Below are 13,716 nucleotides of genomic sequence, written 5' to 3' on the forward strand. Positions count from 1 at the left end.
GCACCATCTGTGCTCGACCGTAGAAAACTAAAAACGTTATCTGTTAAAGATGCTTAGTATTCGAAGCTGCTTTCAACATGAAGTTAAAGATTAGATCTTCTCAAATAGCGTGTAATATTTCAAGCCACGTCTAATGGCCACGGTCCTAAGCTTTTCAGATTGGCGGTGCGCAACATAAAAGGACCAATAAACCGCTGGGGTGTGTAAATTGTACACAATGAAGTGGTCTATGTGCTTACTTTACCTTACGCTAAATTTACCACTGAGGTTTTAAGGGAGTGTAATTCGGAGGAAGCGGCCAATGTTGCACCTGCTACTATCTTCCTTCTCTTTTTAACCTGTCAGAAGCTGGATTCTGATTTGTTCTCATCTCTTACATCATGCGTAATTTGTGGTATTATGTGCGTCTTGCACGGCAATGCACAGGCTTGTGTAAGTAGGATACAGGGCGTTAAATGCCTTGTATTGCCTGACCCCTAGCGGCGTTGACACATACGGCATCCATCTAAGTGCTTTATGCTACGAATTCAAAGAAATAAAATCTAAAATAAAAATTATTCAGACTTTTTCATTAACATTTTTGTCAATGAAGGGAAACTGGCACCAACTGGATTTTTTTTTAATATTCACCTCTTTTCTTTGATTTGAATCCATTCTTGTGATTTTCCTCCTTTTTTTTCAAACATTTGACCCCTCGTGTTTATCTTGGAGACCAATCTGAATATGAATTTAGTTGCTGTTCGTGAACTGACCCTGCCGCGCTTCGACATTATCAAATATTTGATCAACCGCACTGACTATTTGCTCCCCCTATGCCATATCTGAAGTACTGCAGGCCAGGGTAAAAGGCACCCCTTTGGGTCGCCAAGGCAACACCATTGCTATGTAAGGTCAAGCTATATAGTGGCCCATCCTGCTCTGATATGTCATCTTCTCTGGTGTATTTTTATGTAGAAAATGATTTTGATAGGTCTGGGGGACGGGAGTAGACATGGTATATTCTAGATGCCTTTTTTGTATGCAGAAATGATTTCGATAATTCTGGGGGAGGGAGCGACATGGAATATTCTAGATACCTTTTTGTTAATACTCGACATGTAGATGCCATGTTATGGGCGTCATGGTGTCCAATGACCTTGAATTGAAAAAAAGACGTAAAATTTAAGACTACTTGTAGGATAAAATCAAACCTGCTATGTCTACAGTACTGGCTGGACTAATGCATTGAATACCATAAAGGGAATTGTTAATGCTTGTATTTTCTATATTTGATCAACTTCCTTGATTTAATGTAGTGAGGAATTATATGTAATTTTGTGTCAGATACATTTCATGGGATGTGTTGAGTAGTAACAAATATCAGCTGGCCTAAGGTACGCAAGGGCTAGACCAAACTATATCTTAAACTAAAACTCCCTACTATTGACTGTTGAAAAAATAAAAATTGACAACCAACTAATGTTCCTGCAAAGAAGAGACTTTTATTCTATTCAAAAAAGAGAAACTCATTGTCCATGATAAATCTTAATATTTCTGCTACAAAACCCGTTTGTTTTCACTTAATTACATTACTCGTTTGTTCTGTCATCTAATCACTGCAGCTATATTCTTAGAAAAAAACCCCACTGAAACTCATTATTAACCTCACTCGATTGTTACACTATATCACAGACTTATGCTAGCCCTTATTGTATTCGTAATTAGGATGTTAAGTTTCATTCTATAACTCTTTGTTCTCTGTTGATAGATGTTACCATATATTGTACCGTGAACAGTTGTGCAATAAATTTCTTCTTCTTCTAATCATACATGCCATTCATGCTATTTTTAGCAACATGTTTAGTTTCGACTTGGATTTGTCAAAGTCATTATCCTGCAGGATATTCCACATGCAACAACACCGTCTAGGATATTAGGCTGGAACTGCAGATGCAGAAATTAGCATCACAATTTGTGATACAGATCAATACACACAAAGCTAAGTAACACCACAGCAAATACTAGTGCCATGTTTTTGTTTTCCATACATACACAGCCAGTGAAACAAAACTAAGCAAAATTGTCAACCGATTCTAATCAATTATAATCTGCAAACTATTTGCAAGTCATGAAAAAAATTCAGTTCATATAGCTAGCACAAATTCATTGTCTGCTTCTACAGAGAATGCTAAGTAGATGTTCAAGAACATGAATCTGTTTCATAACCCATGATGTAGATATGCAGACTACTGTCTTATGAACATGTCTATTCTGTTGAATCTAATCTAGTATAATTCTCTGGTCAATAATCAACTGTAGGATACATAATGTCGCAATGTACAAAGCAATATCAATGCCATACAACTCAGTAGCTTAGGCCTATAACCAACAACATACTAGGGACGCTGTTGAAATCGATTTATAACATTTACATTTTAAATTAAACCCGGAAAATATGAATGAAAATTAGGACAAATTCAATGGATGTAGGTGGCTTTCCATCACTGTGGTTTAAGAGCCGTGCATATGATGAATTGAATGCTATAAAGGTCACAAATATCATTAAGATATGGGTTATGTATATTATATTACCATGGTAACGTTTTGTGCCTTTCCACCTGCTAACTCCTTTGTCTAATTACTGGTCTGCTTAAGTCTGATTGCTGTATATATAGAGACAGGATAACACGTATTCAAAGATCATTTTACTATGATTTCAAATATTCCCACATCTGTATTCCTTAGTACATAGTTCCAGATAAAGATAAAGAAACAAACAAAATCTTTCATAGTCAGGTTTGTCTAGTGCTGAGTGCTTAACTGTTTAGTCTGCACAGCCTGTGACTGTTGTCGTCTCTGTCAGGAATTCATCTGTAACAAACATAGAAAATGTAGATCTTAGTCATCTTTATGTTCCAGAAGGCGACAGATATGGATTTACAGCACTACCTTGCAAGAATGGTTTGCAGCACGTTCAGCTGTATGAGAGAAAAAGAAGAGAAAAGATAATAAATTGGTAGAAGCTTACTAGAAGATAGGGAAGTGTTACTGAAGGAAGAAAAATCCAGACATTCGTTGAGTAGGATGCGAGGCATTTAATGTTCCAGTAAATACGAGACAGAAGATATGCTGAAGCTTTTAGTTCCAGTCATACTGACATGTTTGGTAGCTAGATTTGCTTGGAAAATAAAAATGTGAAAGTTTATTGCAAGTTTTTGTCCGTGGGCTAATTGCAAGTACATGTAACATAAAAGGACGGACAGGAACGACAATGGGTAACAATACAACATGTGACTCTTCTAGTCTAAATGCTGACACTAAATTCCAACCTATTGAGTTTGACTGCTTTTTCCGAGGCAGTGGAAGACGAATGCATCCCACTTTTTCTTAACGTGTGGGTATATATGCCAAGTTTTATATATTTTATAGTTATATGTATATACTGATATATGCCAAGTTTTGCAGGTACTGAAAATAGGTTTCTGCTTGGTAGAAATGAGAATTATAGTATGGTAACTGTATCTTGTTTAAGACTAGAACATTTACTCTGTTTGTGAGAATTTGAGGCACAGAAAGTACAACATGAGAAAGTACAACATGATAAAATTTCAAAGAATCCATCGCTTACCCGTGTAGGACTTTCAGCACGACGTTAGCGCTCTCCTTGAGATAAGTCATTCCCTCATCAAACTTCTGCAAGGTCTTCTCTGACTTTTCCATGTCCTTTTGGAATTTCTGCTTGTCTGTCGTTTTAGATGGAAGTTTGGCAACTCGTTTTTCGAGCTGATCCTTAACCTTTTCGGTCACTCGCTTTCCCAGCTGATGCTTAGAAAAGCAAAGTACAAAATGACAAAGAAATAAGTATCGATTTTCACTCTGTTTGTAGCATAACATACAGATAGAATGACTGTACTGGTAGTGTTTCAGGAATAATATAGTTTCTTATGACAAATGCAGACCTGTCAATCTTAAAATATTATCCCAAAAGACTTATGATTGATACCGTTTGAGACCGAAACATGACAATGCTGTGGAAAGTTCTTTTTACAACAAAATGGGAATACAATCATGACAACAGGCAGAACTGAACAGCAATTGACTTACATTGGCAATGAAATGGAATCGAATGATATTTACAATTTGGACTACAAACCAAACGTGTGCTATAATCATGGATACATTTTCTTACACAATCATATAAAAATCTGTCTGAATATGCAGCTTGTTCTTTTCAGTACAAACCCAGTGTGTTACGCCTTGAGGCGGTTTGCCGGGCATGCAATACAAACAAACAAACTCCCCGGGACGTAGTGACGGAATTTTAAAAACATCATGAATAAAACAGTCGGACCTGGTCTGTTTCTGCCTGTTTAGCGGGGTCACGGACAAAGTTAAGCCAGTCTGCCTCTCGCTTCTGAACGTGACTTTGAGCCGCATCCATGACCTTCACCGTGCCCTCAAGCTGCTCCAGGCAGTCGGAAAGTTCTGTAAAATAAGTTAAAGTTAAAGTTAGTATGTGTATGTGTATATGTATGTGTGTGTGTGTGTGTGTGTGTGTGTGTGTGTGTGTGTGTGTGTGTGTGTGTGCGCGCGAGTGAGAGATAGAGAAAGAGAAAGAGAGAGAAAGTGTATGTGTGTGTGCATGGTTACATGCGCGGGCTGTCGTCTGTGTGTACTTGTGTGTGCATATGCGTATGCAAGAGTGTGTATCTACGTGCCTATATGTGTGCACACCTACATTATGTGTTTGTGTTTACGATTGTTTATATGTGTGTGTGTGTGTGTGTGTGTGTGTGTGTGTGTGTGTGTGTGTGTTTGTGTGTGGTCTGTGTCTGTACAAAAAATATTTCCAAATATAGCCTTCTTGGCGAAGTAAGCTGGTACTGTGTATCAAAAAATGAGAAATGGGCTTGTGCTTACCCAACGTTTTATTTTGAGAAGAGTATGCCTTGTAACCCGCTCCAGCCGTGGCAGTTCCAAGAGTACCTACCACAGCAACACCAGCCCCTGCCGCTACAGCACCGCCCGCTACACCCCCTGCAGCCCCTGCAGCAGCGACTGCTCCGACTGCGGCTATGCCTACCCCAAGAGTAGCGAATGCTCCAACCACGCATAGGCCTCCAAACGCGAACCTGGCCCATGAGTGATAGTTCTTATCGTCCTCACATTTAGCTTGAACTTTTTTCTGGAATTTAATCGCATCGCGCATCTTCTCCTTGATACGAGGGATATCTTGAGTCATCTTTTCTGATATTTCCACAATCTCAACAATGGTGTCGTGCATTTCATTTGTTATTTCTGGAAGGTCATCTTTCTTGGCCCCTGTAAGACAAAATGGTGTATGTATTTTATATTAAAGCTTAAAGTTAACATATTTTCTGTGATAATGTACGTAGCACTGGGAAATTTGTAGTTGATTGTTTCTATCTACTAGTATTCATACTTCGTGTCAACATGATAGCCCAGCTGGTGTAGAAGTTATGGTAGGTGATGCTTGAGAACGCTCTAATAATATATAAAATGGTATAGCAGTAGTTATGAGCACAGGATGAAATAATGAATATCATATGCGATAATTTTTCTTTTCTCTTAAACTGTGGCATTCTTAGTTTAGTGCTGTCTGAACTGTTGGTATTTTCCTCCCTGCCCTTTTAAAAAGAAGTTAAAGATCTTTTAAGGGTAAAATAAACATTCTATTCACAAGCTCTGGTTATTACTTGAAAATCTTTATGCCTTGCAAGAAATGTTTAACTCATTCCAAATAATGTCCAGCCTAGAATAAAAGAATAAAGAAACTAACCACATTTCTTGATTTCCCTCACCACCTTCTTGCGGTGTATCTTTGAAGTGATGTGGGGCTCCAGTTCTGTCGCTAAGTCGTCGTCCTTAATGTCGGTGAAGTCTTCAATCGTCAAGCCCTCAAACGCCAATGTCAGAGCATCTGCATACTTACTCAGGTTTATGTTTTCCAGAAACTTATCCAAAGGTTGTGTGTTGTCATCAACAGCCTCACGTACCAAGGAGCAGAGGTTGAGCAACTTGTGGACTTTTGCTCTGTAGATTGAACATTGATTTTTGTAATCTAAGGTCATAGTTTAAGAGAAATCTGTTTATGTCTTTGTGTTCTATCCCCAAGTCACATGGATAAGGAAAACTACAAACAAAAACTACTTTGTACCGTAAATCAGGTAAAAGATGGAATGTATTTCATCGTAGACGAAAGGAGATTTGAAGAACAAAATGGACTCTTCCACATATCTAGCAAAATGCATCAAATGTGTCTTTTGAATTCGATCTGTGCAGCAATTATGAGTTGCATTGTTTAAAGCGGCGATTACACATATATCCATACATGGTTGGGATCGGTTCGAGAGCTACTACGTAATATAACCAATTAACGTCCGATTTATTCAAAACGTATTTTTCTTAAAACCGCGCAGATAGAGCCAAATTGTAAACCCATGGTCAGAAATATAAGCTCTTCTAAAAAGCAAATGCATGGTCTGTAAGTTTTTATCCGCCTATTTAACGCCGTGCGAGCATGTATTTATACTGAGGTAAATGACGAAGGATTCTGCTAGGGTAACCCATTATCGTCCACTTCATCTTTTCCCTTCTAGCGCTATGCTTGAAGAACATGGACCAGAAAAAAATGCACAGTAACTGTCCAAAGTAGTCTACAGACAAATGATAGTAAAATCACTATGTCTGTCCCGCCACGCGAGGGAAGAAAACAGCGTTTATCTGTGAATTTCCCCGACATGCGCGGCACGTGGCGTTCACGTGGTAAACGCATGGCAATTATACTTTGCCCCATGGCAATTATACTTTGCCGTGCAAAAATTAGCCTCCGGTGCGAGGGTCGCTAGGTTGTATCAAACCTTCCTAAAACTGGTAAGAGTTTCAAACCCCGAATCACCATGGAAAGTCAGAATATCAAAGAAAGGTTTAACGTCAGCTACTTTTAAAAGATACTAGCTATCGTGCAAGTTCCAAAAACATGATGAAGTACGCGGTGTCGAATTACATATGAAATACGTTATGGGTGACGCTTCCGTCCACGTTATGGGTGACGCTTCCGTGCAATTTGTTGTTACTAGTTCAGGAGTTTATTCTGTTATGTCGCGGGACGTAAACCTTTTTCATTGTTTTGTATAATAGAGAGAGATGGCTAAGGATCATACTTATGACGTTCTTTATTGCTCATGAGAACAGGCTTTGGCATAATACACCGCGACATGTGGACATGTGCCAAACCGGACGTAAATAGGTTCTGCACGTAAATTGGTCATGTTACGTTAGTAGGTCCCCTGTGGTTGGCTAGTGGTCGGAACGGTTGGCTGGTGGTGGTGGACTGCGTCCACCTAATATTTTGAAAGTTTCCAAATATTCGGCTGTAGACGTAAGGTCTGGAATATAAAATAGGTTGGCTGGTGGTTGGGAGTATACGTAAATCAGCGGTCATATTTGACTTTTACCCAAGCCAAAACCACTGCTGACTTATTCCTAACCTCCCCATGACTCACTCCATGGCTTTGGAAAATGTCTGCAAACCCATTCCCAACCAAAGAACGGGTGCCAACCACCAGAGACCTTCATACAACCAGCACCCAACTAATTACATATCATCACGATAAAATCCTAGAAGCCATGCTGAACTTGAAGCTAACTGTGATCCGAATGTGATCTCTGGGTGACGTTAACATAGAATAATTTTGATTAAAAACGAAAATTATACCTCTTTTTAAAATCATCGAATCATGATGCACATTTTGATTCGCGAGAGGATTGCCAATCGGTCGGGTATTACTCAGGAGTGATTCGACAGTCTGCAGTTAGAGGTCAGGATTGTTTTGGGGAGCCATGTACTGGTTGGGGCATGTCGCTAAAAGATAAGCATCGCCTAAAGCTAGTTAGACAGCTGACGTGGTCGGCTTGTGGTCGGGGAAAGGTCCTGATGTCAATGTGGAAGAGGGGCTTTAAGTAGTGGCAGGTTTGTGTCTCACAGAATTGGCATCTATAATGAAAGTGGAAGTGATTCCAAACCAGTTTTGGTCACTGGAAGAGCTAATCAGCCGCTAGTTATTATTATGATGATGATAAGAAAGATAGATACAATAAATATAGTTTCATCGTATTCCTGTAACTGGTTTCGCCAAGTATCACGAACAGTGGATCACGCCTTAATGCTGTGAATGGAGAAATGTTCGCAGTGGTTTTATGTATGCGGTTTTCGCGGTGACCGTATCACCGCTAACTTAAAACCACCGCAAACATTTTGTCCAATACTGTGGCAGTGTGTGGCTATAGCAGCTGCACTGCCGCAAACTTAAAACCAACGCAAACACTCCATTTTTGCCTTAGCGTGGAATAAAAACCACGCGATTTTAAATGCATTTACAGTATTTGATAGAGTGCCGCCAAACGAATTTCATGGATCAAAAATGAATATTTTTACGCTTTGTGTGTTTTGTTGTCTTTTCCGTCATATCTTTGCATGTATTTCAATGATAAAAACAAGTAGAGTTTACACAGATGCAATTTAGGTCGCAGCAAGGTCGCAGCGCGATCCCCGAAACTGAGCCAAACCGATATAGTGTTAAAAGGAATGGACCTTAAGCTTACTATAGACAATAAACAATGCGTACAAACTTGGGTCAAGCCATTGGTAACAAGACGCAAAGTTATCAAATGAAAGGCACTTACTGGATTTCAATAGACGACTTCAATATCCCGATTTCCAAGTCACCAAGCATCCATTTGAAGTCGTGTGGGACCTCCCCTTGCAGGCCGCCGCTTGTTATATTCTCGATGTTGTCCTGCAAAGCCTTATTTGCCTTGAGCATTTCATCAGACATAACAAAAGGACCGCTCTCATGGTTTATGATCGACAATGTTGCATTCACTGCCACATCCACTTGAAATATAACGTTAGGAGGCATTTTGACTGTAACCAGTTACCCTTACAAGTTGAACAACATAGAGCGGAATATGCCTGGCCGTTCCGTACAAAAAGCTCTCAAAGCTAGGATGTGGCAACCTGCCAATACACCTTCTTGTTTTCTTTTTTTCACTTGACTGGTCGGTTGCTATGGCAGAATGAATGACGTTCGCCCACCTTATTAGCATACCAAGGGACCGTGTCACTCCTGGGTCAAAGCTAAGCACAGCGGGTCTGGGAACGTATCTTTCCAACGTAGAAAGGGCTCTCCGTTAAGAACACCTGTCTGTAGAAGGTTCGACTATTCTCAGCATCATGGAGCAAAACAGTCAGGTACCGGAAGATATCAACGATTTCTTAAAAGAAACCTCTGACAAAATAGCGCTATGTAAGCGTAGGCTAGAGGTTCCGACAGAGGTTTTGAATGTGTTGTGTCAAGACGTAGCCACTCTGAGCACACAACCAGCCGACTCTGATGACAGCTTGTCGCGAACACACCGCGATTTTGTCCACGATATCAAGATTGCACTGATGAAAGACCTTCAGAATATAAGGTATGTGTATTTTTATTCGTTTCTCTCCATTAGATACGGTTACATATACGTTTTTATATTTCAGAACAGGGTGCTGTTCAAAATACATAAGATATGGTTGTGAGCATCATGAATATTGTGTTGTCGTCTAGACAGTATGCATTGGTCGGGGCAAATAATATATGAATATCTTTTTACATGTCTCTTAAACAGTACACAAGTCATTCCTTCGGTATAGCTCTCAATCTTTTCATGACCCATAACAGCATTGCATGCATAAGTTGTTATTTTCGCCAGAATACGTATCATTCCAGGGATACAAAGTGACAACGAACCCCAATAGAAGGCGATCGACAGCAATCAAAATTATATTCGTCTGACCCTTGGTTTTATAATTGGAATATGATGCAAGATGCAGGATTCAAAAGACGACACACAAAACAAAAAAAAAGGTTCTCTACCTATCCAATTGGTAGTATGTCAAATATAATGTATTGTCGCTTAGTGGTCGCAGTGCGCCACGAACTGAAATGTAGTGCTCAGCGTATTTCATTTTTGTGTTCTGTTGTCTTTTTAATTATACTTTTACATTTTGCATGGTATTCCAATTATGAAGTCAAGGGTTGCACAAATCCAATTTAGGTCGCATCGAGAGCACACCGCGATCGCCGTCTAGTGGGAGGAGGTGTTAGTGACATGACTATTGCTAATTTCGTCCGTTTACTTGTTCTTGAAGGTGCATAGTCAACCAGCTCGGTCAGCATTGTCAACACCTAACAGACGTCATCCTTCAAGTCTCAATGGATGGACCAACATTCCTAGAAGAGATAGGTCTGCAGCACCTCGAAGGAAACTTCAGTGAGGGGACGACCGTACAGCAACTTCTAAACATCCACAACATTGAGGGCGAGATGACTACCCTACATCGTCGTCGTTTGGAAAGAGAACTTGGCAAAATCCGTAAGTTTCTCGTTCTGTTGCATTGTTATCCTCTCACTGTGTTTTGGCTTTCATATTTTACCTTTTTTACGTTGGCAAAACCCCTTTCCTTTAGAGTCTGTTTTGGCTTTCATATTTCACCTTTTTTACGTTGGCAAAACCCCTTTCCTTTAGAGTCTGCGACCGATGAGCAAACGATGAAACAAATACTTGAATGATCGCTTGACAAATTTTAATAGACCTATGCTTTTACGTTTGTGTCTCTTGAGATACATGTCGTACACATTTTGCATTGTGCATTATATTACAATTATAAAATTAAGGGTCATACAATCTAATTTTGTTTACTCAATGGTCGCTCAGCGATAGCCATCTAGTGGATAGAGGGCCTTAGTGACAGAAGCTGATCTAGAATGTAGTTGCAAATTTTCAGGTTCACAATATTATATATGATATTGACGCCCACAATATTGACTATGCGATATGACAATTTTGACTGCTGTTGTGGAGGTTAGATGTACCAGTAAGTATTGGAAGATACAAAATATTCAGTGGACCTTGATAGAAAAACAAATCTATCAGAATAGTTAAGATTAACCCTCATCCGACCGATGCTTTTTTGCGACGTATCTGGCCGTAGGGGTCCAAACCCCATTTTGTTTTGTTTATACTAAATATAGTTCTGGTGGTCCCTTTTGTAATTAATGTAGATATGCTGTTTCAATAATCTATGGAGAGTATTTTGCCAAGTTCTGGTGTTAATAATTAATGATTATTATCACAATTTATGCAGAAAATGTGGAGAACCCTCATTTTGCTCTAAAAATCTACAATAATCCCCTTATTCCATAAGTTTCAGTGCCCTATCATTTCACTTAACAATAACATCGCTTTCAAAAGCATTCTGATAGCATAGGAATGGTATCGCATAAGAAATATTAGAATTCATGTAAAAAGTAAAGAATTCATTATCTAATTATGTATCATAGTCTGCCAGCTAGACACACACAACCTTGTCAATCACAAAGATCTTTTCTTTTGGCTATTTTTATGATCTCTGCTGATATATTTTTCAATTAATCAACTAAAGATATTCTGACATGTCTTGAGTGTAAAAAATCAATACTCAATTGTCTCATCATTATAATTTTTGAATTAGAATAATTTTTTAATCATAAAAATGAGACAAATGAGTTAAAGTCAAATTTTCCACTAATATGCAACATTTCTTCTGAAAAAGTCTTTTTTTTGCTTTTCTATAAAACTCCCACAAAAATTGGCGAATCCCGATAAAAATTTCTCAGAAGTTGTAATACATGTACATAAAAGAACTTATGGAAGTTTTTTTTTTCTCCGACGAAAAATGTTGATATGGCACACATTAAGACACGCTTGGGGTTCAAACGGACCCCATACGGTCGGATGAGGGTTAAACAGATTTTTTAAAAAGTTGTACAGTATTACAGCCTAAGACTCAATTTGTAACATCACTTAGAAAACCCCAGCCCGGGATTCGTGGCAGTTACGCTCGATGCACACAAATACACGGCACAGAACGTTTGTTTACTAAATCATTATCGGCGCAGGTGTGTTCGAGGAACACACATATCACGGATGTACACTTGGATGTTCAAAATACATATCACGGATGTGCAAATATTTACATATCACGGAGGGTCTGTTTACGAAATTCTTAGCGCAGGAGAAGTCACGCACAGTCTAGGTGTATCAGTTGGATAAGTTCATTTAGTATAACGCATTGTATGCTATCTCATTTGTAAAACAAAAAGACGATATTACAATTTCACACATCTGCTATTTCATCATCAATATCATAAACTAAATATGATGTATAAAGTGTTGAAATTGAATGAGAAGGAGATCTAATGGAAATAAGTAGGGAAATGTGTAGTGAACTTCTGATCCACTCATTTGCATACATATTAGGGGAGAGTCACCCCAAGGTCCATGCCGTTGTTATATATATGCATGTTAATATAAACAAGAGACAAAAGGAAATCTGAGAGGTAAACATGCACCAATAGAGGTATGCGGACCGAATTGCTGACTGTTTTGTCCCATGCATGACATTGCAAATTCTTGCAACAGCAGTATGTTTATCTGTACCTACTAGTCCCGTACCAGGGAGCCAAAGATCAGCGACAGTTGACCCTCTTCTGTTGAAAACGATCGTTTTATTTGCTAATCTACCTTCGCGAGACGTGATAAACATGTGCGAGGCTGTGTGGCATCATGGTATCCGACGTATTGTCCGTAATAATGGTCCCGGTTTGTATTACTAAATGTACTACAAAATTGCTTCAACCGCGAACTTAAAACACCAATTCTTTCCACTCCTACCGCGAAATTTTATCCAAAAAAACATAGATAAATTTACTTAACTGAATTTATTCGTATGCACTTATCACATACTTTATTTAACAATGGATTGGATTAAAACAACTTTCTTGTGTTTAAAGGTGCTCGCATGGAGAGCGGGGCTGGCCTCTCAGAGATGCCTCCAACGCTGCACCGGCTTCAAGAGACAACCAAACATCTTATCACGAGTTGTTTGGATAAACTGAAGAAGTGGGTATCTGTCATAGCAGACATTAGAGAGGAGTCAAGTAGAACTCGGTGGTTGCCTGGGAGGGTTTATGATACATTTATGTCATTCACCTGGCAAAGGTCCTCAAATAGTGAGGACACCTTCACAGTCAGACACAGAGAAACGATTGACTGGATAGAAAAGGAACAGCTTCATCTTTTCCCTACGCCTGGTGTCGATAATGTTACACCAGACTTGACAGAGTTCGTTTTGAAGAATGACCTGCAAACTTTGTTGTCTGTTAAAATCTGCATAGACAACATAAGCGCGAAATTGTCAAATGTCAATTCAAGCGTCGAAACACTGTACAAACAGGCCAACGAAATATCGGATTCTTTGTAAGCATTTGGCATTGAAATGGTTTTTGTATAGTACTTATTTACTTATCCATGGAGAAAACTGTACATGCATTTACCACCTGTTCATCGTTGAAGAGATTCATCAGTCACGTGTAATAACAATTACAAGAATATTCATCAATCTAGCTACATCAATCAGTGACTTAGAAAAGGTAACGAGATACGTCCCTCCAAATGTTCGATGTCTACTGTACCTGTTCATGTATTTACCACCACATGTACAATTCAGAAACTGGTCATTTTCATTTAGCCTGTTTACAATGAAGTTCTTTGACGACGTGTTTACCTATATCTTAGAAAATGATATGATTGACCACATGTATGGCAAAATAGGCATCATGCCGTTTTAAGGTTATG

The 13,716-nt window shown here is 39.0% G+C and overlaps 2 protein-coding genes across 2 annotated transcripts; one reads left to right on the top strand and one right to left on the bottom strand.

Moving 5' to 3' along the window:
- Window positions 1-1,459: 1,459 nt before the first annotated feature.
- Window positions 1,460-8,990, bottom strand: LOC136427918 (uncharacterized). Its single transcript, XM_066417154.1, has 6 exons — window positions 8,686-8,990; window positions 5,780-6,033; window positions 4,900-5,301; window positions 4,331-4,464; window positions 3,608-3,804; window positions 1,460-2,850 (listed from the first exon to the last, which is right to left on the bottom strand). The coding sequence occupies exons 1-6, from the start codon at window positions 8,919-8,921 to the stop codon at window positions 2,847-2,849; spliced, it is 1,227 nt and encodes a 408-aa protein (XP_066273251.1). The 5' UTR covers window positions 8,922-8,990; the 3' UTR covers window positions 1,460-2,846.
- Window positions 8,991-9,169: 179 nt separating this feature from the next.
- On the top strand, window positions 9,170-13,494 carry LOC136427929 (uncharacterized). The gene is made up of 3 exons (XM_066417163.1): window positions 9,170-9,474; window positions 10,190-10,413; window positions 12,873-13,494. The coding sequence occupies exons 1-3, from the start codon at window positions 9,236-9,238 to the stop codon at window positions 13,340-13,342; spliced, it is 933 nt and encodes a 310-aa protein (XP_066273260.1). The 5' UTR covers window positions 9,170-9,235; the 3' UTR covers window positions 13,343-13,494.
- The last annotated feature ends 222 nt before the right edge of the window (window positions 13,495-13,716 follow it).

This window comes from Branchiostoma lanceolatum, chromosome 1, assembly GCF_035083965.1.
Source record: "Branchiostoma lanceolatum isolate klBraLanc5 chromosome 1, klBraLanc5.hap2, whole genome shotgun sequence".
Lineage (NCBI taxonomy): Eukaryota > Metazoa > Chordata > Leptocardii > Amphioxiformes > Branchiostomatidae > Branchiostoma > Branchiostoma lanceolatum.

Coding starts and splice junctions, on each gene's coding strand:
- LOC136427918 (XM_066417154.1), bottom strand. CDS start 8,921: ATGCCTCCTAACGTTATATTTCAAGTGGATGTGGCAGTGAATGCAACA. Junction 6,034..8,685: donor AAGTCGTCTATTGAAATCCA/GTAAGTGCCTTT, acceptor TTCAATCTACAG/AGCAAAAGTCCACAAGTTGC. Junction 4,465..4,899: donor TTCTCAAAATAAAACGTTGG/GTAAGCACAAGC, acceptor CTTATTTTACAG/AACTTTCCGACTGCCTGGAG.
- LOC136427929 (XM_066417163.1), top strand. CDS start 9,236: ATGGAGCAAAACAGTCAGGTACCGGAAGATATCAACGATTTCTTAAAA. Junction 9,475..10,189: donor AAAGACCTTCAGAATATAAG/GTATGTGTATTT, acceptor TTGTTCTTGAAG/GTGCATAGTCAACCAGCTCG. Junction 10,414..12,872: donor AAGAGAACTTGGCAAAATCC/GTAAGTTTCTCG, acceptor TTGTGTTTAAAG/GTGCTCGCATGGAGAGCGGG.